At 50.9% G+C, this 26,741-nt stretch overlaps 1 protein-coding gene across 1 annotated transcript; it reads right to left on the bottom strand.

The window, feature by feature from the left end:
- Positions 1–373: 373 nt before the first annotated feature.
- On the bottom strand, positions 374–6,356 carry MYCN (MYCN proto-oncogene, bHLH transcription factor). Its single transcript, XM_028515633.2, has 3 exons — positions 6,134–6,356; positions 4,000–4,895; positions 374–1,897 (listed from the first exon to the last, which is right to left on the bottom strand). The coding sequence occupies exons 2-3, from the start codon at positions 4,778–4,780 to the stop codon at positions 1,293–1,295; spliced, it is 1,386 nt and encodes a 461-aa protein (XP_028371434.1). The 5' UTR covers positions 4,781–4,895; positions 6,134–6,356; the 3' UTR covers positions 374–1,292.
- Between the last annotated feature and the right edge of the window lie 20,385 nt (positions 6,357–26,741).

Raw genomic sequence — 26,741 nt, 5'->3', positions numbered from 1 at the left:
AGCACTACCAAACACAGGCAAATGACACAGCCTTGCCTGGACTCGACGACTCGCTCCAATGGGCTGAGCTCTAACATCCTAGTTTAACTCCATCCAGTGCCCAACCTGGGAAAGTGCTCTGTGAGCTATTGGGTGCTATTGCTACCCTGCCCTCACTCGTCACTTCTCTGTTCTGTGGAATCCGGAAGATGTCCCAACCTTCCTGAACTCGGCTCCCTCCACCCCAGCAGCCCCCCACCCCCAGTCAGGGTTGTAGAGGGGTACAAGGGCTGCCTGCGGAAACCCAGTTTCCTCTCTGAGTTGTGTACTATCACGGTCACTGTTTACGGGACCGACTCTACCCAGGGCCATCGAGCAAAAACGAGAGAAGTCCTATCATTTAATTGCTATTTATTTTCATAAACATGAGGTATTTCAAAGTGCTATAAGATGCAGCACTAAATATATACATTTTGAAAGAAATTTAAACACAGAACTTTGCATTTACCCAGTTCTATGCACCAAACAGGAACAAATACATTAACAGGAAGAAACAGGCTAGGAAAAAGGCATATATATATATAGTAAATTTCTTTACAAAAGTTTTTTTTCTTAATTCAAAAAGTGATAAAGTAATATCTACTCAAAACTTTCACAACTCATTTTCATACGAAAATATAAGTATCAAATTTAGTTATGTATCAGCATCATACTAAAGTATACAGGCAGTGTAAGAATTAGTACAGTACATAACAGAGATTAACAATATATTTGTATACAAAACATGCTCCTCAAACATTGAGGTATTACAGTACTTAGGCATGAACTTCCAGTCTACCATTGGCCACCAAAGCCACCTCTCATTACCCAGGGCGCATACAAAAGGTGGGTGTGTCAGTGGTATTTACAGAAATGTTCCCCAGGGGCATTGAATGGCAAACCCCTTCCGTGGCATCTGTTGGAACGTAAGCACCATTTTAGAAAGGAATGACCTTCTGCTGTTTGGAAACTTGGAACAAACAAGGTGACTTCAACAGCCCCAAAGGCTCCCAACTGTCATGAACTTTGACCACTGTCTTGGAGGTGACTTGGAGGAGACGCCAGGGGCCACGCAGCATCCCCATCTCGCAGGCAGGCCCTCTCCGGAGGTCCCGGCACAACCCCACGCGTCCCGCTCCCCACCCAGATCCAGACTCGACGGGGGACCGATGTGAAAGGAAACCAACATTCTTAACGTCAACCCAATGTTTGTTTTTTTATAAAAGAAATCAAAATGTGCAAAGTGGCAGTGACTGTCCAGTTCCAAGAAAGGTTTAGCAAGTCCGAGCGTGTTCGATTTTCCTTAGCAACTGCTGCTGTCTTGCCTGCAACTTCTCCTTCTCCAGCAGAAGCTGGTGCTCCTCAGCCTGCAGGGAGTGGACATACTCGGTGGCCTTTTTCAAAATGACCACCTTGGCGGCCTTCTCGTTCTTCATCAGCTCGGGCACGTGGTCCCTGAGCGTGAGGAAGCTGGACCGCAGGTCGTTGCGGCGCTGGCGCTCCAGGATGTTGTGGTTCCGGCGGCGCTCGCTGTCCTCCGAGTCGGAGTTGCGGGGGCTCAAGCTCTTCGCCTTTGGCGGGGCGACGCTCTTGAGAGGCCGGGGGGATGCTTCACTCTTGATCTTCTTCTGGGGCGGCGCGTCCTCGCTCTCCATGTAGGGAGACGGGGCCGCGTAGTTGTGCTGCTGGTGGATGGGGACGCAGCGCTTGAGGATCAGGTCGCCGGCCTGGACTCGCCCCAGCCCCAGGGCCGCGCTCTTGGGGCGCACGGTGATGGTGAAGGTGGTCACGGCCTTGCTGCTGGAGGAGGACCTCCGCTTCTCCACGGTCACCACGTCGATCTCCTCCTCCTCATCTTCCTCCTCATCCTCTTCATCCTCTTCAAGAACAAAATGGGGGTTACTCTCACAGTCAGGCACATGACAATCATCTATTTATATAACCTCTTATCAGCAGGCCCTGGCACGGTTCACTCTCATGGCTCCATCAATGCACACGAGAACAGAAGTGTAGTTTTGATTTCTTTTAAATTAAACGTATATGTGAACACTCTCTCTGTCCCTGTACCCCTGGCACTTTCAGCCTTCAGCAGGTGGCAGGTGCCCAGAGGACCTGGGCTTCGGTGTCAGGCAGAATCCTGGCTATACATGCATCACACTAGTGGTGAGACCCTGGGCAAGTCACTAACCCTTTCTAAGGCTTCGTTTCCTCAGGTGTTAAAGGGGACCAATGCCCCAGGGTTCCTGAGCTGGACAGGTAGTGAGTAGAGCACAGGGCCTGCTGGACACATGCTCAGGAAGTGGTAGTTTTTAACACCATCACCAGCCCCCCCCCCCCACCGTAGACTTACTTATTAAATATTTCCACTTCTATACCTTAAGAATGGAGGCTCCTTATTTTACAGTCTGCATTTAGCAATTCCACACATGGGTGTGTTTTGACTTTAGGTCCTTGAGCAAACTTACAGAACAATTTAATTAAGCAGTTTTTCATCGAGCAAAGATCAAATCCTAACTCTCCAGTCATGATCCACGGGAGCTCCAAACCCAAACATGGGAGCCCCGCTTCTCAGCGTCGCCGACAGTAACAGCCACAACAAAACCGTGTAGCGTCCTGTGCGCATTCTCCCCTCTCCCCATTTACTACTTGCTGGGCTAGAAAATTATTGTTTAAAATGCAAGCATGAAAAATCAACACACATCTCCTGCTTGATCTGAAGGGGACCGGAAAGCTGAACAATTGTAGGATTTGTTCTAAAGCCGAAATGTGAGGCTGGTTCCAGCCTGTGGGTCCCTTTAAGCCCATGTTTTGGTTTTCTGCCAAGAAGACAGCTGTTGGAAGGAAGTGCTTCCTCACCAAGAGCTGTCAAGGCACCGACATTAAAGGGACAGACCCGCCTGAAACTGGAGGCTTATCACCAAGTTTCCTTCCAGGAGCCTCAGAGGAATCCGTCCTCAGCCCCGAAGGAAATTTAGGCTTTTAATCCGCCTGCGTTCTGAAAAACATGGGGTTTCAAGATTCCAGGGAATGTGAGCTCCTAGCTCCAGAGACAAGGGCTGTTTCAGTATTTGGGTTAGAGTCTTCGTTTTAACCCCTACCCTTCAAGACAAGGCACACAATAGAAATTATCGATGAGTGCTTCTAGGGTGTGTGCATTTCTGGAGGGGCAGAGTGAGAGCCTTCCCTCACCTTGAAGGACACTGGGTCACAAAACACCACTCAGATCTGAAACTGGCCCTGGGATTCTGGCTAAAGACAAAACCGGACCCAGTCGCGCTGCGTGCTGTAAAGAGGCGGCCCCTTGGGAATGGACACAACTTCTGTGGACTGGCCGCCAGCTGCTGAGTGGAGGCAGGGGCGGCCCCAGAACCCCCCAGGCGTCCAGATCCTTGACCTGCCTGGAATATCGCCGCCTGCTGGTGACATACCAGGGACAAATAACCCACCACCCACGGAGGGAGGGAAGAACACCCAGGTTTGAAAAATACAAATCGCTAACCAGCCATCTGTGCGATCTCCCTCTAACTTCGTGTGCCCTACGCCGGACTCTGCACAGTGCCCATGTCCTCTCGGGGTGTCTCCCCGCCCCTGACCTGGGCCACTGTGCCTTTTGACACTGGGGACTAACAAGTTTCTGCCCAGGTGAAGCAGCCAGTAGCCCCCTTAACTCCCACTCAGCTTCAGCCCCTAACCTTTTCCTCATTTTGTACCTCCAACCGGCCGCAGAGATGGGCATGACCGGGCAGATGAGGCTGGAAGTAACTTCCAAAGAAGGTGACACTTGGGATAACACCCTCTTCGTAGCTTCCACTCCCCCCCTCTTCTTTACCTTGGAGATCAGTTTGGGGAAAAAAAGACCTCGGCCTCCAGCCCTACTCCCCCAAATGCTTCCCTACAAAGCCTAAATCCAAGAACAGTAACAAAGAGAACGCAGCCCCGCACAGGGTCCAGGAAGGCGGTGGGCCCTGGCTTGCTCTTTACCTGAGTCGCTCAGAGTGTCCTCGCCGGAGGTGCTGAGAGCCTTGTGGTCACCGCCGCCGGCCAGGCGCCCCCCGGTGCGTGAAAGCGAGGCCACCGGGGCGCCGGCTGGACCTGCGGCGCTCGCCACCGAGGCGACCCCAGTGCCCGCCGCCGGAGCACCGGCCTGGGCGGCGGGCAGCGGTGCAGGCTCGCGCTTGTTCACTGGGAAGGGAAAGACCACCGCAGGATCCACGCACTCGGAGGCCGGGTGGGCGAGCTCGGAGGGCAGGGTGGCCCCGGCGCGGCCGGTCCCCGCAGCGTGCCCGTGGCCGGCAGGGCTAGCGGCGCCTGCTCCCCCGGCCGGGGAGGCGGGCCCGTTGGGCGGCCGGCCGTGCTGCAGCTTCTCGCTCACGGCGCGCTCCAGCTTCTCCCGGGCCGAAAAGCCGCTCCACATGCAATCCTGGAGGATGACCGGGTTCGGGGTGAGACTGCCGAGGCCTCCCAGGCCGAACGCGTCCTCCTCCGCCGGGTTGCCCCACAGGTCGGCCTCCGGCAGCAGCATCTCGGTGGCCCAGTTCGGGGGCTCCGGGCTGTGCTCCGGGAAGGCACGGCTGGGCGACAGCGGGGGCGTGGGCAGCAGCTCAAACTTCTTCCAGATGTCCTCCCCTGGGGGGGTCGAGTCGGGGCCACTGAAGTAGAAGTCATCTTCGTCCGGGTAGAAGCAAGGCTGCAGCGAGTCAAACTCGAGGTCTGGGTTCTTGCAGATCATCCCCGGCATGTTCGACGCGGTGCAGCTCAGCATTGGCTCGCCTCCCAGCCGGCGAATAAAAGCTTCTTTCCGCTCCTCTGTTTTTAGTTCGGGGTGCTTCCTTCCCGTGGGGGGCGCGGAAGGCGGGGACCCGCACCAGCCTCCGACACTGCAACCGACAGGCACACCGGGAGCGTTGGCGAGCGGAGCCGAACTGGGGGGTCAGGCAGGGGCGGCCCTCGTACTCGGTGCCTCGGTCTCCGCTCGAAGCCCTCCGCTCCACCCTGCACTCCCGAAGGTGGAGGAACTTCTGCCTCTGCTCTCTCTCTCCCTCCCTCCTTTTGTGTACAAGCCTTTCTACGACAGAGGGTGGGAGGGGGCATGCAGATGCGGGGGGTGGTGGGGGGGGGGGTGGCAGTGGCTCTGCAACTTTGGAAACTGCCATTTCATTCACACAAGGCACTGCCTGGGGGGGTGGGGGTGGGGGGGCTGTTCCAGGCAAGGCCGCAGGATTCTAGCTCACCAGCTCGCGGGCAAGCCCGGTGGCACCAATGTCGGCCAGCTGCTGAAACGCGGCCGGGGGCTCCAACCCAGCTGCCAGGCACTGGATCTAGAGTCTCCCGACCTTCCCTACCCCCGCGGTAAAACTGCAGCCTTGGGCGGGCGAGTGCCAGAGGGGGCTTTACGAAACTTTGCAAATGGAAAAAATCCTTTCTCTAGACCGACACCAACAACCGGCACCCAAATCTATCCCCACCCCCAGTTTGAGAAGACGCCCCTCAACATTCACCCGCTGAACGGAGAGTCCCACCACTACCTTATTTTGTGCCTTCCTAACCCCACCCCCCCTCTTCCAAACCCCCAACAACGTCCTCTCCCAGGGCGAAAACACAACCTGGACCCCAGTTGCCGAGAATGGTGCAGGGGCCAACGTGGAGAAGGTCGCTGGGGAGCGGCGTCTCCGCCGAGCTAGAGCAGCCGTGACCCAGATTACCAACACGGCTGTCTCGCCCAGCCTAACCCTCTTCTTCCTCTGCGGGCACCCTTTGAAGAACCCCAGGCTCGGGGGTGGGAATACACCGGGTCCCCGTCAGCTCAAACATCGACAACTGTTCTAAAAAGGGCGAATTTATTTCCGATGAAGCCATTAAGGCAAGGGCACTAAAAGGATTAGGGCGGGTCTCTTCCAGATGGGGTGCCTTGGGGGGTTGGGATTGGCTTTTCAGAGGAAAGCCAGAAGAGGTTTTGTTTCGGAAACGGCAACGTCCCCCCCCCGAGTACGCGGGAGCGCCCTGAGCGCGAGCCGCGATCCCGTCCCAGGCTTGCCTCCCCACCGCCGCGCTCGCGCTTCCCCGGCGCCAAGAGGTTCGCACCCCTCAACCCGCCCCCCCCCCACACGCTCCTTACCTCCCGCAAATTGCTGGGGATCTAGAGGCGAATGTGTGTGGGGGTCCCTGGGTGGCCTGGGGTAGGGTGGTCCTCGGGTGGCTGCAGTCTATGCGCGCTTGCGCCTGGCTCTCGGTAGCTCGTCTCCAACCCAGTTCCCAGGAGTTCCTCGCATCCACCCAGTACGTCCAGACAGATGACTGTCACTGGCTGCGCTTTGAAGCTCGGGGGATATTATTAACTGAAAAATCTGACACACCCGGGGGGCGGGGAGAGAAGGGGGCTGCGGCACAGACAAGGGGGAGGGAGAATGGCAGAGGAAAGGGGCTTTACCCCGCCCTCTTGATTTCCATAAAAATCAGGGGAGGCGCCAAGGCTTTCGCGCCAAAAGCCACTTGCTTTTCTTCTTTGCAGAGATGGGGCTGCAAAGCTGGGAAGCCGGGGGTGTGCTCCCCCACCCTCTCAGACCCCCGGGCTTGCACCCGCTGCGCTCTGCAAACCAGCTGTGTGCGGAGCGATGCGATGCAGCACCCGCCCTGCGGGCCTGGCAATTGCTTGGTGTTAAAAAAAATAATAAGAAATGTCCGGGGTACTCCGGGGGAGTATGTTGGGTGTAGTTATGGGGGCTGGTGGGGGGAACAGAGGCTCCTAACCCAGCTCCCGCCTTGCCTGCGTTTATGTGCGTCCAGGCGCGAGACCCTCGGCCTACAGGGCCCTGCGGAGGGGGCTGCCCGAGTACGATTCCCAAGGGAGGTTCACCCAGGGTGCAACATGAAAGAGTACGCGCGCACTTAGAGGAACGAGACCGCAGGATGTTTCTAGTTTTACATTGAACGGAGAGGGGCGCCCCCCTTGCTTGAAAATAAGTAACTGCGGGCGACGAGGGTGGTGCCGCGGCGGTTTCTTCGGCCGAAGGCGACACCTTGCGGAGACCCAGCAGAAAAGCGGAGCTCTGGACCTTGTGCTGGGGACTGAAGGGGGGGCCCCTACAGCTCTACCGCAGCCCCCGGGGCACTGTCAACGGGCCCTCCCTACCATGCAGGAGGTGGGGGCTCGGCTTCGAAAGGGAATGGGCGTGCGACCCTCCCACCGCCCCGGCCATCCCCACCGACTCTCAAGTTAACCTTTCAGAGCCAGCCTTGTGCCGAATTACGGGAGGCGGACCAGGCTCACGCTGAGCTAATGGCCCGCACCTCTTGAAGACCAAACCTCAGCTCCGAAACCTTCGCTCCAGATCTTCCTGTTGCTATCACGACGGGGCCTCTCTGTGCCTCAGTTTCCTCAGTTGTGAAATGGGATTAGCAACGGTAGTCACCCATAAGGCGTTCCGAGAAATGAGTTATGAAAGCGCTTAGAACAGTGCCCAACACACAAGTGGGAATGTCAGCTATTATTGTTATTATCAGAACACGACGGATTCTTCCGGGGAAATTAACACCCCCATTCGGCAGGATTCACCTTCACCCCCCCCCCCCCCCCCGCCCCACTATCACATCCCCGCTTCACTGCACTCAGCTTTCTCCCAGGTGTGTTTGGGGGAAGGGATTGGGGGGGGTCAGAGATGATCACCCTTACCCCCAAACTCCCCAGGAGCAACCCAGGTCTCCTGAACAGCCCCCCCTCAGAGCCAGGTACACAGAGAGGTGGCGTTTTGCTTTGAAAAACCATTCTCGGGTGGTTTGGGATAAGGGAAACCTGGCCGCTGGCCGGAGCTGGGGATGCTTCTTCATATCCCTTTTTTCAAACTGGAAATTCCACTCACCCCTGCCGCTCACCTCCACATTCAAACTAGCTACAGTTGAGGCTGCAGAGAAGGGGGTGCAGCCTGTAAAATGCTGGCGGATTAGCATTTGTGAGGGCTCCTCCAGCCCTTACCAGGATGCCTACATAATTCTGGGAAGAGAAAGAAATTCCCCAGGCTCTAGGAAGTGGCCCATGAATGAGGATGCGCTGCCCTTCTGAGCACCTTTATTATGACGATCACTCCCCTCACATATGCAAAACACTGGCCTTTCGCACAAGCCCTTAACACCCCTCGTCTGCTCTTCCCTAACCCCCCTAATCTAAACCGAGCCTTCCTGCTGTACTCTCTCCAAACATCCTTTACCTCCGAGTGTAATTATATATTCCTGGGAGTGTTTGTTTAAGGCCGGCTTCCCGCCCGCCCGGGTCTGCGAGGAAACGGGCTCGGGCGCCCCTCCTCGACCTGGGAGCCCCTGCAGGAGAGGACCTGCTCGGCTCGGAGGGCCGTCCTGGAAGCCAAGGGGGGTCCCTGGGTCCAGAAGGCACTGAACTCTATTGTTCAGGGCAGAAATCCCCGAAGGAGTCCTGCTAAGGACGCAAGCTCTTTCTTCCAAGGTAGTTCCTGCTCTTCGGCCCAGGAGGAGCGAGTGTCAGGGAGGAAGCTTCTCCAGGCCCTCAGCGGGTGTCCAAGAAAGGGCACTCAGAACGGCCTGCCCTACCTCTTTTTTTTTTTTTAAGCCAAAATGGCAGGATTGTTAAAATAGGCAAGGAGGGCCCCCTTGCTACAGTTAAAAGTCCGGCCTTTGTCCTCTCTCACCAGACCCGTGCCCCTCACCACTCCAGTTGTCCCTTGTCAAGGGGCAAAAACGTAGCAGAAAAAGAAGGGACAGGAAGACGAGAGACCTGGTGGCTCTGTGTGCCTCCGAGCAAATGGAGGATCCTTCCTGGGCCTCAATCTCTAATTTCCATCTTTTAACGGCAAGCCAGTAATTACGGACAAGTCTGAATTTGAAAGCGAACAGAATGATAAAATTCAACAAGTATTTATTGGTCCTTTCATTTGCAAACGGAAAGATAAAAGACGGTGGGGAAACCTTGTTACTGCTGGTTCCTAAACAGCTTGGAGAGAAACCTGCACAGATTTCTTCTCAAAAACGAAACACCCTCAGTCTGTGTGGTTGCACCCCAAGTAGACCAGATGGCTTCAACGACAAGGTTGGGTTCAGCACACATGTGCTGTCCCCATTCAGAACAGAGGTGAGTTAACACAGCCTCCAAGAGTTTATCTGGGATGGAAGGGGACACACTCCGAAGATGGACCAACAGACAGGAGAGAGCTGTGGACAAAAAGGGGTTCTACGGAAAGCAACTTCACAGGGCAATCAGGTCACAAATCTCTCACCAGGCCAGTTATAGTGGGCAGTCATGCCCCGGGCACACAACTTTATAGTAAAAGTCTTATCTTTGCCTTAAGCAAGCCCTGTCCATGGTTTCTGTGAATCTAGGTTAACGCACCTTTGAAATAAGCTGCAACCACCCTTGAGAAAGTCCCCGATCTTGTGCTAATCCAATCGCTGCCTTTCTCCCCCCACCTCCATGTCACCTTCCTTACGTGCATCCCCTCCCTCATTTTAAATGCATACAGGAAGCTGCAAAACGGTTACTCTCGGGAGCATCTGAAGTCTTGCTCCCCAGCATTTGTCGTCAGGCTGGCTCAGATAAACTTATAAAAAGTATCTACAGGTCTGGACATTTTTTACATTGACAGAGTTCTACACAAGATTTGGTTTATGAATAAGGAGAGTTTCTGGGCGGAGGAGGATGGTTCCTCCCATCTGTAGTAAAAGAAAAGCCACACACACACACACACACACACATTCAGACGGGCCCTACCCGGGACGGGCCAGGAGATAGGCGGTCTCCAGGCGTTTTCGTACATCCCGGGTTAGAGATCTGTTGTGTGCGGCTTCCGGGGCCTCGGTTTTCCTCAGACATGTCTCTGGATCCTCCTGCCAAAACAAACAAACAAACAAACAAAAAACAGTAAGGTTGTACTGATTAAATAATTTTTAAATCCCTGGCTCTTTGTTGGGAGTGAAGCTGTCTCCCTGACGTACCCAGGTACACATTAATTAATTAATTAACGTTTCAACGCTTCTATTAAAGATGTAAATGGAACATGTAAGGCTATAAAAGTATAAGAAGAAAATATAGACTGGAGTTTTTTTTCTAAGACAGCCCTGAAATGAGGAAGGAAAATTTTAACGTATTTGACTATACCAACAATAAAAGTTAAAAATGTACAGTCAGCACACACCCTGTAAACAAAGTCAAAAGACAACAGCATGATAGAAAAACGCCTGCCGCGTTTATGAGGTGAAGAGTATACCTGTGTACCCAGAGAGGTTCTAAACACTGAGCAGGAAAAAGAGCCTGATAGAAATTGGGTCCAGATAAGAGTTGGGAATTCACTGAATAGAAAATGTGAATTTTCATCAACATATGAGAAGATGCTCAGCCTCTCCAGCAGTCAGGGAAATGCAAATTAAACCTCCAGGAGATTAACATTTTTTGGGTTAGCAGATTGGACTGGACGTAGAGTTGGCAGGGCCGGGGAGGGGGCTGGGGGCCTTTCCTACACTGTCGGCGTTCTAGCCCCATGAGTGAAAGCATTCCCAGCCTTTCAGATCCGCCCTAGTAGTCAAAAGACAACAAATACCTAAAAAATATTGGAATATGTGTTGCAGCGTTGTCCATAGTAACAAAAATATTGTAAACAACCTATGTGCCTATCAGTAGGGGGAGGGTTGGGTGTATTACAATGTATTCATGCAGTGAAGACTGTGCAGCCACTAAAAAGAATGTGTTGGCGCTGTAGGTGTTGTCTTGGAAACATCCATGAGTGTGAAAGAGTATAAACAAGGTGTGGGTCAATGTGACTTGCATGTTGGGTGTATGTGTATTTCAATATATCTGCACAAACCCAGCAACAAATTGGGTGAAACGTGCAACAACCTGTTAAAAGTGGTTTACTTTCAAGAAGGGGATCAGGTTGAGGGAGAAATATTTTCTCTTTATGAAAAAAAAATTTATTGATTTTAGAGAGAGAGAAAGAATGACACCAATTTGTTGTTCCACTTACTTATGCTTTCATTGGTTGATTCTTATATGTGCCCTGACAGGGGATTGAACCTGCAACCTTGGTGTATGGAGACAGTGCTCCAACCACCAGAGCTCTCTGGCCGAGGCTTTATGAAATTTTTTGAACCAGTGGGATTATGAGCAATTTTGATGCGATTGTTTCAGTTATTTTTGAAAACAGTATTTTCGTTACTCCTCAGAAAAGCTAACCATGAAGCTAGTGTTTGGGGAAAGTCTGGGATGCTTCCGGGGAGCCTGGAGTCACCCCGAAGATCTCGGTTTCCTAGGCTGATTGGCATTCCTTCAGACCAGACTGGCGCCGAACTGCCTCAGCTGAGGGTTCCGAGAGACTAAGACAGGCCAATAGGAACACTGGTTTAGTTAAGAGTTGAGTCAAGCAACCCTGGCTGGCGTAGCTCCGTGGATTGAGCGGGGGCTGTGAACCAAAGTGTTGCAGGTTCGATTCCCAGTCAGGGCACATGCCTGGGCTGCAGGCCACCACCCCCAGCAACTGCACATTGATGTTTCTCTCTCTCTCTTTCTCCCTCCCTTTCCTCTCTAAAAATAAATAAATTAATTAAAAAAAAAAAAAAGAGTAGAGTCAAGCCAACCAAAGCCATTGAAAGTATATGACGTTTCCTGTGCCCAAGACAAGACGTACACTTTTTGACTTCTGAGGCTGGAGGAAAATTTGAGAGCCAGCATTGAATGTGGGGGATGGGAAATTTTTTTGGTAAAGGCACAATTATGTTGAAGACAAAGATTATCCTCATGCCATGCCGGTAATTTAATTACCAACTTAGAAAACAAAGCATAGCCTCCTGGATTGCTCTCCGAGACGAATTTTGCACCACTTGAGGCAGCTCGGCTGCACCTTCCCCTGGGGACCCTCCTCTTGGGCTCGGCACCTTACATACCTGGGGAAAGCACTCACCGCACGGATCTTTGCCGTCGGAAAGCGCTATTGTTGCCATAGAATCAGAATGCCCTTTTATTTTCTTTAAACAGCAAAATGGGACAGCTGACCTGGGAGGCGGGCAGGCTGCTCAGGGCCAGGCTCCACGGCGGTAGCAGAGGGCAATAAATAGGCTTCCACTCCTTAGAGCTCAAACTTGGGTTATCGGTGCGTCAGAAAGCTTTGCAAGGAGGGGACCCCAATTCTAGCAGGAGTCTGTGAGGGCTGCATGCAGCGCTGCCCCCGGACCCCACTCCCCAGTCTGGCTTCCAGATCCATGGGCTCTGCCCTCTAGGAATGGCAGCACTTTCTACATTACGGCTCCTCTCCCCGGGACTAGTGTCCAGGCTCAGTGATTTGGGTGTGGGTTTGTCCAGATCCCCTCCACGGAGGTTTTCAGCTCTTCCCTTTAGGTGGTTGCCTCACAGATGGCTGCTTCTTGCTGATTTCAGTTTCCTCCCATTCAGGAGATACTCCTGTTAGCTGCAAGGACTGCCCACACCCACTCGAGTATCTGCCTAGAAGCCACTTGGTTTCCTTGTGTTTAAATAGTGGTCCCAGTCTGTCCGTTTCCAGAAGTTACTGCTTGTGGCCTAAAAAGTCACCGTCTGCTTCTTCAAATCCCGTCCTCCAAGGTCAGCTGGAGACTCTGCAGAAAGAAATGCTGGTCTTTTCCCCAGCCCCCCTCTTCTCCCTCCAAATCTTCTTCACCCGTTGTTTACTCCCCACCCTGCCCTCAGCCTGCGTCATCCTGCTGCGTTCTGTGTCAGGCTCCTGTGTGTGCTCCTCTAACCAGGTGAGCAGTTCCTTCGTGGAAGGACCTTCCCTCACCTCGCCTTTGCGTCCTCCACAGCATCTGCCTCAGCGAATGGTGGAAAGAGCCTGGCTCTGAAGTCAGACGGCCTGGCAAGTGCGGCCAGGTTGAACCAGGCAGAGAGCCACTCTGAGCCCTCATGTCTCCATCTTCAAATCAGTATCTTGTCAGGGTGGGTGGTGCAGCACTCATGAACCCGGATCACAATGGGTGCCCAGTGAGGTCAGTCCTATCCCTTCACGCCAGCCCCAGCCTGCCTCCAGGGGCTTAGCGGACCCTCAAGCAAGAGGCCACCACATTTGCGTTCTGAGCTGAGCCTGCTGAAGGTGGTTCTCTGTTTCAATGAGACCAGTGAATAGCATGTTTTCAACCTAACCTCCCATGGTACGCTCCCCTCCCCCCTTCTTAGCTTGTCCAAGGCCCAGGTAACTCTGGACTTGGAAGCAGATATTGCAAAGTCAAGGTAGTGTAAGGTAGTCCTAGCAAAAGCACAAGGCCTGACAGGAAAGGACTGGTGTTCTTCGAACCTAGAGTTGTGCATTAGATGTTGAAGAGTCTCGCATTGGTCATGTAACTACTCCTGGCCTCAGTTTCTTGCTTCATAGAATGGGAGTACTGAGTCCACAAGGGGGAGATGACAGCAGTAGAGCAGTGGCTTTCGATTCAGAAATTAAGTTTGATGTCCCGGTACTGTATCATTTCTGTACGTTAGGAAAGCCCACTTTCATCAGCCTCAGTTTTCTCATCTGCGAATACAGACAATAATATGCTTTTTACTGCAACAGTGGAGATATGAGACCTGGAATCAAAATAAGACCATGTACATTACTTCACGCTATATTATAGCCTCCCAGAAACCGTGGGGGTGAAGGGCGTTATTGTAGTGTAGCAGGTACTTGGAAAATGGCCACACCTCTCCGCTGGCACAGTGCAGGAGTCCGCGCAGAGTTACGAACACAGGCCTGTTTGGGATGGACGCTTCAGGATCATCTCCCAGTACCGACGACGGTTATATTTCCTGGTAAGTGGTATCAAATCCAAAAACCTGTCAAAGGGACAGATGGCATTCTTAGCACAAAAGAGGAAACCAATTAGAAGTTAACATACAGAAAACGGGAACTCGTAAACGCTAACAAATTGTTTCAGCGTGGAGGCTTGTGCTGTCTTCCCCGACACTGGCTAAAGGAGGCTCCTGTTCTTCAGTTCTTCAGGGCTCGCAGGGCCCTGGCTGGTAGGGCTCAAGGAGACCTTACAGACCCTCCCTTTTGACCACCTAGACTCGACACTCCCATACCTAACCAGGGGGGTCTGGCAGATGCTGACAATTGCACCGTGTCCCTTCTGCAGGGACAGATGGTTTAAAGAAACAGCCTAGAAATGAGCACTAAACTCTGGGCTTGAAGACACAATTTCTAAATCCCATATTTGCATTCAGGCAGTCTATCAACACACACTTATATATGATGTATATGTTCTGCTCTCGAAGTCCATACAAGCCAGTGGGGATAATAAGCAAAGACATTAAAAAATTCAATTAAACTTATTGCGTCCTATAATATATTGTGTGCATAGAGGAAAGAGCTTTCCCCTCTACCTGGGGGAGTGGAACACGGCTTACGGACTGGGAGATAATTAAACTAGGGGACAAGAAACAGGAGTTCTCCCAGTAATAGGTAAGTATAGGTAATTCGTATTAGTCAGGACAGGCGAGGTCATGGTGCTGTAACAAACAACTCCTACATCTCAGTGGCCTAGTGTAACAAAAGCCTAGTTTTCGCTCTCACTGTGTACTACAGCATCCTCATTGCAGGACCAGCCCCTCGGGAAAACAAGAACAAGGAGAGAACAAATCCAGAGCACAGCTCCTGCACCCTCCTCTGTCAAAGGCTCCCTTTGGATTACAGTGGCCTCCAGTTGGACCAAACGGTATGGGAGAAAGAAACTAGAAGCATGACATTCCTAAAGAAGCCTCCTACACTGAAGACACTGAAAGTACATCTACAGGGAAAGAGAGGTATGTTGAAGGGAACTGGGTCTGTGACTTCCGCTGATAGGAATCGGATAATTCGAGGATGAGAATGCCAGCCTCTCCCCAAGCCCACGCTCTTAAAGCTCCTCTGCACTGCCTGCCCCGAGCTGTGACTTGTGCCGTCTCCGTAAAGGGTGGAATCTATTAGACCTTCTTGTTTTTTCAGGATGCTCCATTGTGCCTGGCACAAAGGAAGTGCTCAGTGAACACTTGTGGAAGGAGTGAAGGAATTTCTCTCTCTTCTCCCAAAGCAACACTGATCTTCTCTACATATGCATGCAATGTCAGGTCCAACAGCCTACGGGAAAGCGGGGGAACAGAACTGTAGTGACCCAGCTTGGTAGTCGTAGCAAAACCGCTTAGTAAAACATATATAATTTAAATAATATATATAATTATATATATTATACATATAATTTAAATAGCATTTACACTAAGCCCAAGTGTTTTCTTTCTTTTTTTTTTTACATTTTTTTAAAGATTTTATTCATTTATTTTTAGAGAGGGAAGGGAGGAAGATAGAGAAACATCAATGGGCGGTTGCTTGGGGGCCGTGGCCTGCAACCCAGGCATGTACCCTGGCTGGGAATCGAACCTGCGACACTTTGGTTCACAGCCCACGCTCAATCCACTGAGCTATGCCCAAGTGTTTTCTTTAATGAGATGGAGTGGAATGCCTCTGGTGGATGTGGGGAGGGGGGCCCCAACCCTCCCTTTCTCAGTCGCATTCTGTCTCCCTCTCAAGAAACTTCTGGACACGTTTGGGAATTTCAAGCCCAGACCGAACACCACACATTTAGGTAAATGGAATCACACCACCAACAAAGCCCAGCGTTTTCTCATGAAAGCAGCTTTTGGCTTTGATCTCTGTCTCCCGCGGAAACCTCCAGTTGTCCCCGGTTCCCTGTGAGGGTTTGGGGTGCATGCCATCTCCCAGAGGAGGGATGACTCCAGACAGGGAGGCCGACAGCAGCCACCGGCCCTGGCGTGTCCCGGGCCGGGCTCCTCCACAGGCACAGATTCGCTCAGCAAGGCGCCCTCCCCGCAGTGCCTCCTGAGGATGGGAGCCCTGGCACGTGGCTCCTTCCCGGCAGTAACTTCTTCAGGCCCAAGGAAGGCTGTCTTTCTCTCCATCTAATTCTTAATTTTCACGGCCCAGGCTTTGGGGGAGTCTGGGGAACAGGAAGAAGATACCTTGCCTGTCGGCTCCTCCCCTCTGGCTCCCGAAAGACCCCTGGCCCACATATTACCAGACAAGAGTTGTAGTCCCCTCTGTGAGTGGCCCAGAGAGAGCTGAGCACAGCCCTCCTGCCCCTGTTCCCAGCACGGCCACGCTGAACCAAGGAAGGCCAGAGCCTCGAGCCGCATGGATCCTGCCAGAGAGGTGAAGTGTGCTTTTCCTACTTGCACCACCTTTCCTGGCTTCCGCTGACATGACGGGGCTGGGCAGTTCGATGCACTTTGGAAACATCACCACCCAGTGCCAGATGGGGTCTCTTGTCCCCTTGTCCTCATTCTGCTCCGTTACAACCCACGGTCAGCTTTCGATGACGCCAGGCTCTCCGCTCACCTCTGCGACCACAAGCATGAGTGTGGGGAACTTTCACCCTTTCAGCTCAGGAGGATGGGCAGTCCCCTTCCCCCCCTCTGCATTCATGGAGGCCCCAGCAGCCCCAGTTCCAAGCCAGGATCAGCCCCTCTGGCCCAAGCCACATTTCAGGTAGCTGGGATGGCAGTGTCCCAGCGAGGGGTGGACATGCCCAGGTTGGGGCACAAGTCCAGTCACCACCCCAGTGCAGGCTCCACTGCCCCACATTCGGTGGTGTCTAACCCGGGACGGCACATCACAGATGCTCAGGAAACACCACGGACCACTGACAACTGTTTGTGGAGGGAGGAGAGCCCAGGCCTTCAGCGGACGTCCTGGCAAGCAGCCCTCCCGAACTGAGCTGAGTGCGAGCCGTGAGCTCAGACGCCAAGGGGCCACTGGCTCCTTGTTATCATCCATGGGCTGACTGAGGGCCTTGAGGAGTCAGGGCAGGGGAAAGCTCCCTCCCCTCCACCTCACTCCCAACTCCTGGCCCCCTGGCTGCAGGGAAGCCTCTTTGAAGCTCAGGGTCCTCAGCCTTAAAATGGGGATAATAGGTCCCTGCGTCCTTGGAACTGTCAGTGCCAACTGTGACATACATGACAGAGCATGCCATGTCGTTGTAGGGGTGACTGTCATTAGTGCAAAAACTGCCCCACTCACCTGGCATCCCCTGTCTTTTTATTTTTTAAAGATTTTATATTTATTTAGTTTTAGAGGGAGGGGAAGGGAAGGAGAAAGGGAGAGAAACATCCATGTATGGTTGCCTCCTGCAAGCTCCCCACTGGGGACCTGGCCCACAACCCTGGCATGTACCCTGACTGGGAATCGAACTGGCGATCCTTTGGTTCCCAGGCCAGCACTCAATCCACTGAGCCACACCAGCCAGCCCTAACTGTCTTTCTTATCTGGATTATTCCCTACCTGCTCTCTGGATGTCTGCCACATTTTAGAGATGAAGCAGTCAGATGTTAGCCTGAATTTCTCTCTTCTAATCCCATTCTTTAGAATCATGGACTCGAGAAAATACCCCATTTTACTGACACTATTTTTGCTGTCTTTAAAAACCCATCCAAATAATACGTAGCTGTGAAGGGGCCTGAGATAGAGGTCAAGTCCAGCATGAAACAGCTCCATCTTATCAGGTTAGATAAAGGAAGCTGAAGAACAGTGTGGAGCATGAGCTCAATTTTGAAGGAAAAACAGCCTACATGTGTATGTGTGCATACCTGGAGGGTTACACACCTGGCTGATCGGTGGAATTTTGGAGGGGTGGGATCTGATCAAGGATTGAGGGGAAAAATGATAAGGGAATTTGCATTCCTTTTCGCTATTGTTTAAAATTTTTTTAATCCATGACTGGTTATTATTAAAATATTTTTAAAATTCAAAAATTCTTAGAAAACCTTTTTTTATAGGAAAATTGTCCATTTAGTAAGCAACTGCGGTTCCAAGCACAATACGAAACACGGAAGCACTTGTTCACACTCTTCCGGAGTGTGAGTGCCTGCCTGTTCTGTTGCACTTGTGTTCATATGACGTGGATGTCTGAGTGTCACTGTGATATAATTAGTGGGCAGAGCTTCGAGAATCACCGAAGAAACACATTTCTGATCCGTGCAAGGAGACCAGGCAGGTTAATGCAGAAAGCCACCAGGGAAGCTCCTCTGTCACTGTGACCCTTCCTGTCCTCTGCCCCTGAAACTGCCACTCCCTCCCCGGAAGCCCCAGTTGCCCCCCCCTCCTTATCCATGTCTCAAACCTCCACCTCTACCACCTCCTCCTCTCCCTCCTCCTCCGAAGCCCCTGCCACTGCCTCTCAGAGCTCCTTTCTTACCTGGAGCCCGAGGTAAAACACCTCTGCAGCAGTTTTTAAAAGGACAACGCTTCATGTTTTCTGACAACGTAACTGAAAAAATAAAAATGTCTAAGTTGTCCAAATATTTCATCTACTTTTCCGACTTGTTCTTTGTTTTCTAAATAAACTGACGCATTAACATAAGGCACCTTGTTTTCATCTGTGGTACATTTGCAAACTTTGCCATCTTCACGGAGATGGAGGAACTCCTCCTCAACCTACGTGTGCTGGAGGCCCTCGCTCTTGGCCTTCGTTACAGCCTCCGCACCCACTCCCGTGTCCAAGTCCCTCTCTGTCACCACTGCCACCGCCAGCTCTGAAGTTCTCGCCACCTCCACCTCGGAAGCAGTCGCTGCTGCTGTGGCCAGCGTGGAAGCCGCCACCTCCACCACCTTGTTGAAGGCTTCTTCAGCCACTGCCTCGAAAAGACGTGCTCTCTCCTCCAAGCTCCACGGGCACCTCTGGCCCAGGGGCACACCCCCGCTCACCTCGAGGTTACTTGTTAAATGAACAAAATTTTAAACATCAAATACTTCAAATAGAGGGCCTTGAATATATTTGAATAGGTTATATATGTATGTTATTATTTAGTTCTATAAAGACATTAACGGGGCACTTTCTCTCATGTTTAAAATTGGAGTCTAGAACCCTCATCACTCCATATACGGAGCACCTGCTGCGCCTCAGGCTGAAGCCAGGCCCTTGATAGAGCCTTTCCCACTTAACCCTTCTCTAACCCTGCACGGTTCTCTGTTTTCACACCCACTTTCCATCCGAGGGAGCCAGGGCAGAGCTGGAATTCTAACCCAGCGCATTTGACTTCATCTGACGAAGTGCACACACTTGTTATAAAGGGATGCTCTGCGGGTTTCTTGATGTCTTCTTAAAGACTGAATTAAACCTCATAAGTATAATTTAAAAAATTTTAATCACTCCATATCAGTACACAGGAACTGATTTTAAAATACCTATTCAATATAGCATATTCACTTCCCTCCTCATATACTGACCCCATCCCCATCTTCCCAAAGAGCAAGGACGTAAGTAGGTCTCAGGGAGGGCTGTTCTGTATTTGAATTATATTTAAGCAAAGCTGCAGCGACCAGCTGACTGTTCAGAGCAGCTTCTCAAAAATCTCTCAAACCGTGGAAGTCTGTAGACTTACAATACCACAATGTGACATGAAGTCTGCTACGTAACTTCCCGGTGCCCTACCCTCAGGTAATCCCCGGGGGGCGGAGTAAGGGATCTAGTGGGTTTCTCTATCCATGGGAACTTAGTTCTCAAAGGAATCTTCAGAACAGAAATGGAATTTTTTGTAACTTCCGGCCAACATGGAGGTATAGGTAGATATACTTTGCCTCCTTACAAAGCTAAAAGAAGAACAACAACAAATTTAAAAATGAGAAACACCAGAACTGCCAGAAATTGAACGGTATGGAAGTCCGACAATCAAGGACTTAAAGGAGAAACAGTCACCCAGACTGATAGGAGGGGCAGAGACGGGCAGCCGGGCGGAGAGGATGCGCGGCAAGGTGGCGGCTGGAGGACCGGACAGGCAAGGCAGCAGCTCACAGAGTAGGCGAGGTGGCAGCTGGTGGAGCAGGCGGTCCCACATTTGCATGCAGATAAACCTGGATGAACAACTGGGGAGCAAGACAGACCATGCAACCCATGGTTCCAGTGCAGGGAAATAAAGCCTCAAAGCCTCTGACTGAAAAAACCTGTGTTGGTTGCAGCAGAGGGAAGAAACTCCAGCCTCACAGGAGAATCTGCTGGGGAGACCCACAGGGTCCTAGAATGTACACAAAACCACCCACCCAGGAGTCAGCTCCAGAAGGACCCAATTTGATTGTGAGTAATGGGGAAAGTGGCTGAAAGCTGGCCAGAGCTGAGCAAGCAGCATTGTTCCCTCTCAGACCCCTCCCCCACAAACAGTGCCACAATGCACCCACCTGGGTTGCCCCTCCCTAGTGAATACTTAAAGCCCTGACCCTTACTACATAACAGGTGCTCAGAGACACAAAAATATGGCCCAAATGAAAGAATAGATGAAAGCTCCAGGAAAAAATGCAACTAAGCAAGGAAGAGATGGCCAACCTATCAGATTCACAGTTCAAAACACTGGTAATCAGGATGCTCACAGAAATGGTTGAGTATGGTTGCAAAAGAGAGGAAAAAGTGAAGGCTATGAGAAATGAATAAAGGAAAATATACAGGGGACCAACAGTGATGGGAAGGAACTGGGACTCAAATCAATGATTTGGAGCAGAAGGAAGAAATAAACATTCAACCAGAACAGAATTAAGAAAAAGAATTTTAAAAAATGAGAGTCTTAGGAACCTCCAGGACACTTTAAACGTTCCAACATCTGAATCATAGAGGTACCAGAGGGAGAAGAGGAAAAGCAATAATTGAAAACTTATTTGGAAACATATGAAGGAGAACTTCCCCAATCTGGCCAAGAAAATAGACTTCCAGGAAGTCCAGGAAGCTCAGAGAGTCCCCAAAGAAGTTGGACCCAAGGCAGCACACACCAAGGCACATCATAACTACATTACCCAAGATGAAAGATAAGGAGAGAATCTTAAAAGCAGCAAGAGAGAAGGGGACAGTTACCTACAAAGGAGTTCCCATAAGACTACCAGCTAATTTCTCAAAAGAAACCTTGCAGGCAAAAAGGGGCTGGAAAGAAGTATTCTAAGTCATGAAAGGCAAGGAACTACATCCAAGAATATTCTATCCAGCAAAGCCATCATTTAGAATGGAAGGGCAGATAAAGTGCTTCCCAGATAAGGCCAAGTTAAAGGAGTTCATCATCACCAAACCCTTATTATATGAAATGTTAAAGGGACTTATCTAATTAAAAGAAGGTCAAAAATATAAACAGTAAAATGACAACAAACTCACAACTATCAACAACCAAACATTAAGGAAAACAAAAACAAACTAAGCAAATAGCTAAAACAGAAACATTCAGAAATAAATATTTCTGTTTATAGAAACAGAGATCACAGGAAGGGTTATCAGTGGGGAGGGGGAGGGTGGGGGAAAAGGACAGGGAATAAGAAGCATAAATGGTAGGTACCAAATAGAGAGGGGGAGGCTAAAAATAGTATGGGAAATGGAGAAGCCAAAGAACTTACATGTATGACCCATGGATATGAACTAAAGGGAGGAATGCTAGTGGGGGGGGGGGGGGCGGGTACAGGACGGAGGGGAGTAAAGGGAGAAAAAAATGGGACAACTGTAACAGAATAGTCAATAAAATACATTAAAAAAAGACATGGGCCCTGCCTGGCCTAGCTCAGTGGATTGAGCACGGGCTGTGACCAAAGTATCGCAGGTTCCATTCCCAGCCATGGCACATGCCAGGGTTGCAGGCCACGGCTCCCAGCAACCGCACATTCATGTTTCTCTCTCTCTCTCTTTCTCCCTTCCTTCCCTCTCTAAAAAATAATAAATAAATCTTTTAAAAAAAGGCATGGAATGTTTCTGTGTTGTTTCAGAAAGTAGAATTTACCAGGGACAACAGAAAGGGACTGGAACGCCATTCCAGGAGGACATAAAGGAGTCGGTAACAAGGGGAACAAGCCAAGAATAGATGGGACTGTCTTTGGGCGGCTGAGGTGCTTGGCACTCACAGGGTTCCAAGAGAGATGACAGAAGCTCCCTTCAGAACTGCTCTGGAAGGGATTTTGTTTTTTCAGAATGGCTATTTTTTAAGTTTTAAGAAGGGATTTTTGCATAAAAATAAATTCTGTGATTCTCAACTGGTGTGTTTTGCATTTTAATCTTTTCTGTACACGGTGAACATGTGGCCCTAGGGGGAGGACAGCCCGGAGGTGACAAGGTCTATGTGTCCCATTCACTTTGGGGGTGTGATGTTGGGTTATGAAACTGGTGAGTTCCTGAAGGGTTGGATTTTAAAGACCATCAATCAATTGTTTCATCCTAATTAATTTTGCTGGAGAACGTCTGACTTGTGAACAGAAGTGGCAATTAAAATTGAAAGGTGGTGTAATCACCATCTCAAATATTTAACAATGTGATTATATAATATCTATCAACAGAGTTTTAGGGAAATAAACTCAAAGCGAAATAAGTATTGCTCCAGGGTGCGGAAAATGCATTTTCTTACGCTGATGCCTCCCAGATCTCCAAGGTACAAGACAAGCTCCCGCTAGCCCCTACACTGACTTCTGACAGCGCTGAGCCCCCGCACCCCCACGTCCTGGGTGCTTTGAGCTGAAATACGCCCTCCAGTTGTCTGCTTCGATCCTAATCGCACACAGGGTGTTCTGTGCGTCCCCCTGAAGGCAGCCTGTGTGGGGTCCTCCCAAACAACCCTGAGCCTGAGCCCAAGTGCTGGCCCTGGGGGCTCTGTTCAGCCCAGAACACATTGATCAAGGGCCTACTATGTGCCAGCTGAACCTTCTAGCCCTCTGTTTGCATCCTCACTTTATTTCCTAAAAAACTCCACCCACCCCTTCAACACTCACAGGCATCGCCTCCTGGAACCCAAAGACCCTTCACCGTGTCCCAGAATAAACTCACTGGCTTTCCCCTTCAGCACACTCCTCCTGCAGAATTCTCTCATCACCATGGCTCTCACCTGTGACCCAGACCCGGAGCCTGGCAGTCAGGCCTGGTCCTCCTCTTTTTCACCTTGTATCTTGGCAATGACCTTGTTTTATTTCTACTTCCGTCCAGGGTTTATAGACGGCACCAGGCTGTCCGTGCCCATTTTTCAAACCTTGATATCCAATCCAAACCGGTTGGCAAAGAGTCACAAGGTCTCACTCCTCACCTCCTCCAGAGTCTCTGGCCCTTCCCAAGGTCCAGCAATCCAAGGGCTAATGTCGGGCACAGCAGCGGGCATCCAGGAACTGGAACCTGCAAACTGTGGGGGGGTTTTAAATATATTTTATTGATTATGCTATTACAGTTGTCCCATTTCCCCCTTTCATTCCCCTCCATGCTGCCCACCCCCTCCCACCCACATTTCCCCCCTTTAGTTCATGTCCATGTGTCATAAGTCCTTTAGCTTCTACATTTCCTGTACTGTTCTTGCCCTCCCCCTGTCTATTTTCTACCTACCATTTATGCTACTTATTCTCTGCACCTTTTCCCCCTCTCTCCTCCTCCCACTCCCCTGTTGCTAACCCTCCATGTGATCTCCATTTCTGTGGTTCTGTTCCTGTTCTATTTGTTTGCTTAGTTTGCTTTTGTTTTAGGTGTGGTTGTTACTAACTGTGAGTTTGATGTCTTTTTTTACTGTTCATATTTTTCATCTTCTTTTCTTAGATAAGTCCCTTTAACATTTCATATAATAAGGGCTTGGTGATGATGAACTCCTTTAACTTGGCCTTATCTGAGAAGCACTTTATCTGCCCTTCCAACTCTAACTGCTCGATAGAGTCATCTTGAATGTAGATCCTGGCCTTTCATGTCTTTGAGTACTTCTTTCCAGCCCCTTCTTGCTTGCAAGGTCTCTTTTGAGAAATCAGCTGATAATCTTATGGGAACTCCTTTGTAGGTAACTGTCCCCTTATCTCTTGCTGCTTCTAGAATTCCCTCCTTCATTTTTACCTTGGCTAATGGAATTATGATGTGCCTTGGTGTGTTCCTCCTTGGGTCCAACTTCTTTGGGACCCTCTGAGCTTCCTGGACTTCCTGGAAGTCTATTTCCTTTGCCAAATTGGGGAAGTTCCCCTTTATTATTTGTTCAAATAACTTTTCCACTTGTTGTTTTTCCTCTTCCCCTTCTGGTACCCCTATAATTTGGATGTTGGAACGTTGAAAGATGTCCTGGAGGTTCCTAAGCCTCTCCTCATTTTTTTAAATTCTTGTTTCTTCATTCTCTTCTGTTTGGTTGTTTCTTTCTTCCTTCTGGTCCATTCCATTGATGTGAGACCCAGCTTTCTTTCCATTACTATTGGTTCCGTGTACATTTTTCTTCATTTCACTTATTGTAGCCTTCATTTGTTCATCCTATTTGCAACCAAAATCAACCAATTCTGCGAGCATCCTGATCACCAGTGCTTTGAACTATGCATCTGATAGGTTGGCTATCTCTTAGTCGCTTAAAAGCACTGCCTGCGGAGCTTTCAATTCTGTGTGAGCCATCTTCCCCGCCCCCCACTTTGGTCTGGTCGCACCTGTTACGTATGAGGGGTGGAGCCTTAGGTGTTCACCAGGGCAGGGTGCCCCAGTCGCTGGGTTGTGACGTTGTATGTGGGGGCGGGGTCAAAGAGGGAACAATGTCGCCTGCTTCTCTCTCTAGGACTTCAGTCCCCTCTGCCACTTCCCACCAGCAGACTGGGCCCTTCTGGTGCTGGCTCCTGGGCGGGTGGGCTTGTGTACTTTCTAGGACTCTGCAGGTCTCCCCAAGGAGCTCTCCTGCGAGGCTGGGAGATTCTCCCGGCGTCAGCCCCCACAGCTGTTTTCAATCGGTGCTTTTAGGCTTTGTTTCCAGGGGCTGGGTCCCTGAGTTGCACGGTCTTTGTTGCTGCCCATTTTCGCTTAGTTTGTCTGCACACGAATGTGTGACTGCGGACAGCCAGCTGCCTTACGCACCTCACTGGGTCTGCTCGTTGCCTCCCGTGCCCAGGGTCTGCCACCGGGTCCATCAGCTGCCCCTGCGAGTCTGGGGTCCGCTAACTGCCGCCTGGGCCCTGACGCCCGCGTCTGCCAGCCACCGATTTTTCCTGCTGGGACCCCTTGACCCCTTTCCGTAGGCCTCCGACTCTGCCCCTCCTTACCGATCCAGATGAATTGTGGTCAGACTTCCATTCAGTTCATTTCTCTCCGTTCTGGTTGTTTTTTTGTTTTTAAATTTTTGTCGTCCTTAGTTTTGGTAGTTCAAGGAGGCACAGTGTGTCAACCTACGCCTCCATCTTGGCCGGAAGTCCCAAACTGTGGGTTTTGATTGGCTGGTGCCTTGGTGGGACTGCTCATTACTATTTGCCCACCGAGTTCAAGGCTCATGAACTACAGCTCAGTAGGTGTAATGCCTGGGGCCCATGGAAATGCCTTCAGTTTAATTACCTTTAAAATCAGATGAAAAAAATTAAATATAATAGTGATAATGAATAGATAACAATGAGTCGTGCCTGGATTACATTGGTCACTATACCAAGACAGCCACAGAACACAATTTTGAAGTAGTCTGAATGGATGGGACCTACAAGAACAAAAGTGAACTCACATGCAGCCCTGTCCAGGCTCTCTAATCTCTGTGAATACATGATTTTATTCCACCGTGTGTGTTTTTTTTTTGTGGTTTTTTGGTTCACTTCCTTCCTCTTTTCCTCACTGTTCTATGCTCATTGTTCCACATGGTTCCACCAATCCTCATTGTTCCACAATCACTGACCACCCCTGGATGCCCAATCTGAGGGTCTTCAACGAGGAAGCCGCGCTCCCTGCCCTGAGGTGGTTCACATTTTAGAGGGGTAAAGGTCCAGAGACCACCAGCCATAATACCTTTTTCTAGATGTTGCAATAGGAGACCACAGCATGTGGGGGATGGAGCCCTCTGCACCCGGGGCAGTTGGGAAGGCCCCCCAAACAGGTGATGTTTGCGTGCCGGCCGATGAGCATGTCAGCATCCCAGCAGCACTGCACTCTCACCTAGGACCAGAAAGTATGAAACTAAGGTCCATTGCGGCCGTTGTTTGAACATCTGCCCCAACCACTGCTGGTTCCCACACCCCTGGCTTCAACGTCTGTCCAAGACGAGCCTCTCTGGCAGGCCGCGCTTCGAGAGGGCTGGCGAGGATTTGCTTGTGGCTTCATCAGCCTGGGTTGTGGGTTTGGATGGGGGCCAGCTCTGTGGTGAGTCATCACTCTAGAGAACCGCCACCGCCCACAACGGGGGAGGGATGCCAGGCAGCTACTGAAAGGCCGGCCTCCCAAGGCGGGTGGGAGAAGAAGGTGCAGCTGATGACAAGGCTACCCAGAGGTGGTGCTGTGAGCTTTGGCTGTGGGGCTTCCAGGATCCACCTTGCTCCTCACTGCTCCAACCTCTGCTCCGGGAGGTCACCACACTTGCATTTAGACCTTGGCCAGAGGGAAGGCAAGTTTGTGAATGGCTGTCCATGCATGGCGGTGGCCTGCTCTCCCAGCAGCTCCTAGGTGTTGCCTGCTGAGGCATCTCCCTGACCTGTCCCTGCTTCTCCCTCCTCTCCACCGCAAGACAGCCCCAAGCCTGTTCTTATCTCACTCATTTGCTGTGTGTTCACACCTCTGGGCCAACCCTCTCCACCCTGACATTTGACTGGACCATCAAGGCTCTCAAAGGTCTTCAGTGAAAGCCAGCTGTGCTTCTCTGGTTGGAATTGCATGCAACTTTCCCTGTGTTCCAAAATACACGGTAAACTTATAAAGGTGTATAACCGTCCTTAGATATTTGGTCATGACTTATAGTCCATCGAGTGCATGCGCTGTATCTGGCTCACTAGAACGAGCTCTTTGATAAAAGCGATGATAATGAGTGA

The sequence above is a fragment of the Phyllostomus discolor genome, chromosome 6 (assembly GCF_004126475.2).
Source record: "Phyllostomus discolor isolate MPI-MPIP mPhyDis1 chromosome 6, mPhyDis1.pri.v3, whole genome shotgun sequence".
Taxonomy (NCBI): Eukaryota; Metazoa; Chordata; class Mammalia; order Chiroptera; family Phyllostomidae; genus Phyllostomus; species Phyllostomus discolor.
The sequence above is the reverse complement of the archived record's forward strand: the minus strand, read 5'-3'. Positions and strand labels throughout refer to the sequence as shown.

What these genes read in the sequence shown, in the direction of transcription:
- MYCN (XM_028515633.2), bottom strand. Translation starts at nt 4,780, where the DNA reads ATGCTGAGCTGCACCGCGTCGAACATGCCGGGGATGATCTGCAAGAAC. An exon ending in GGACACTCTGAGCGACTCAG is followed by an intron (nt 1,898 to 3,999) that starts GTAAAGAGCAAG and finishes TTGTTCTTGAAG; the next exon opens with AGGATGAAGAGGATGAGGAG.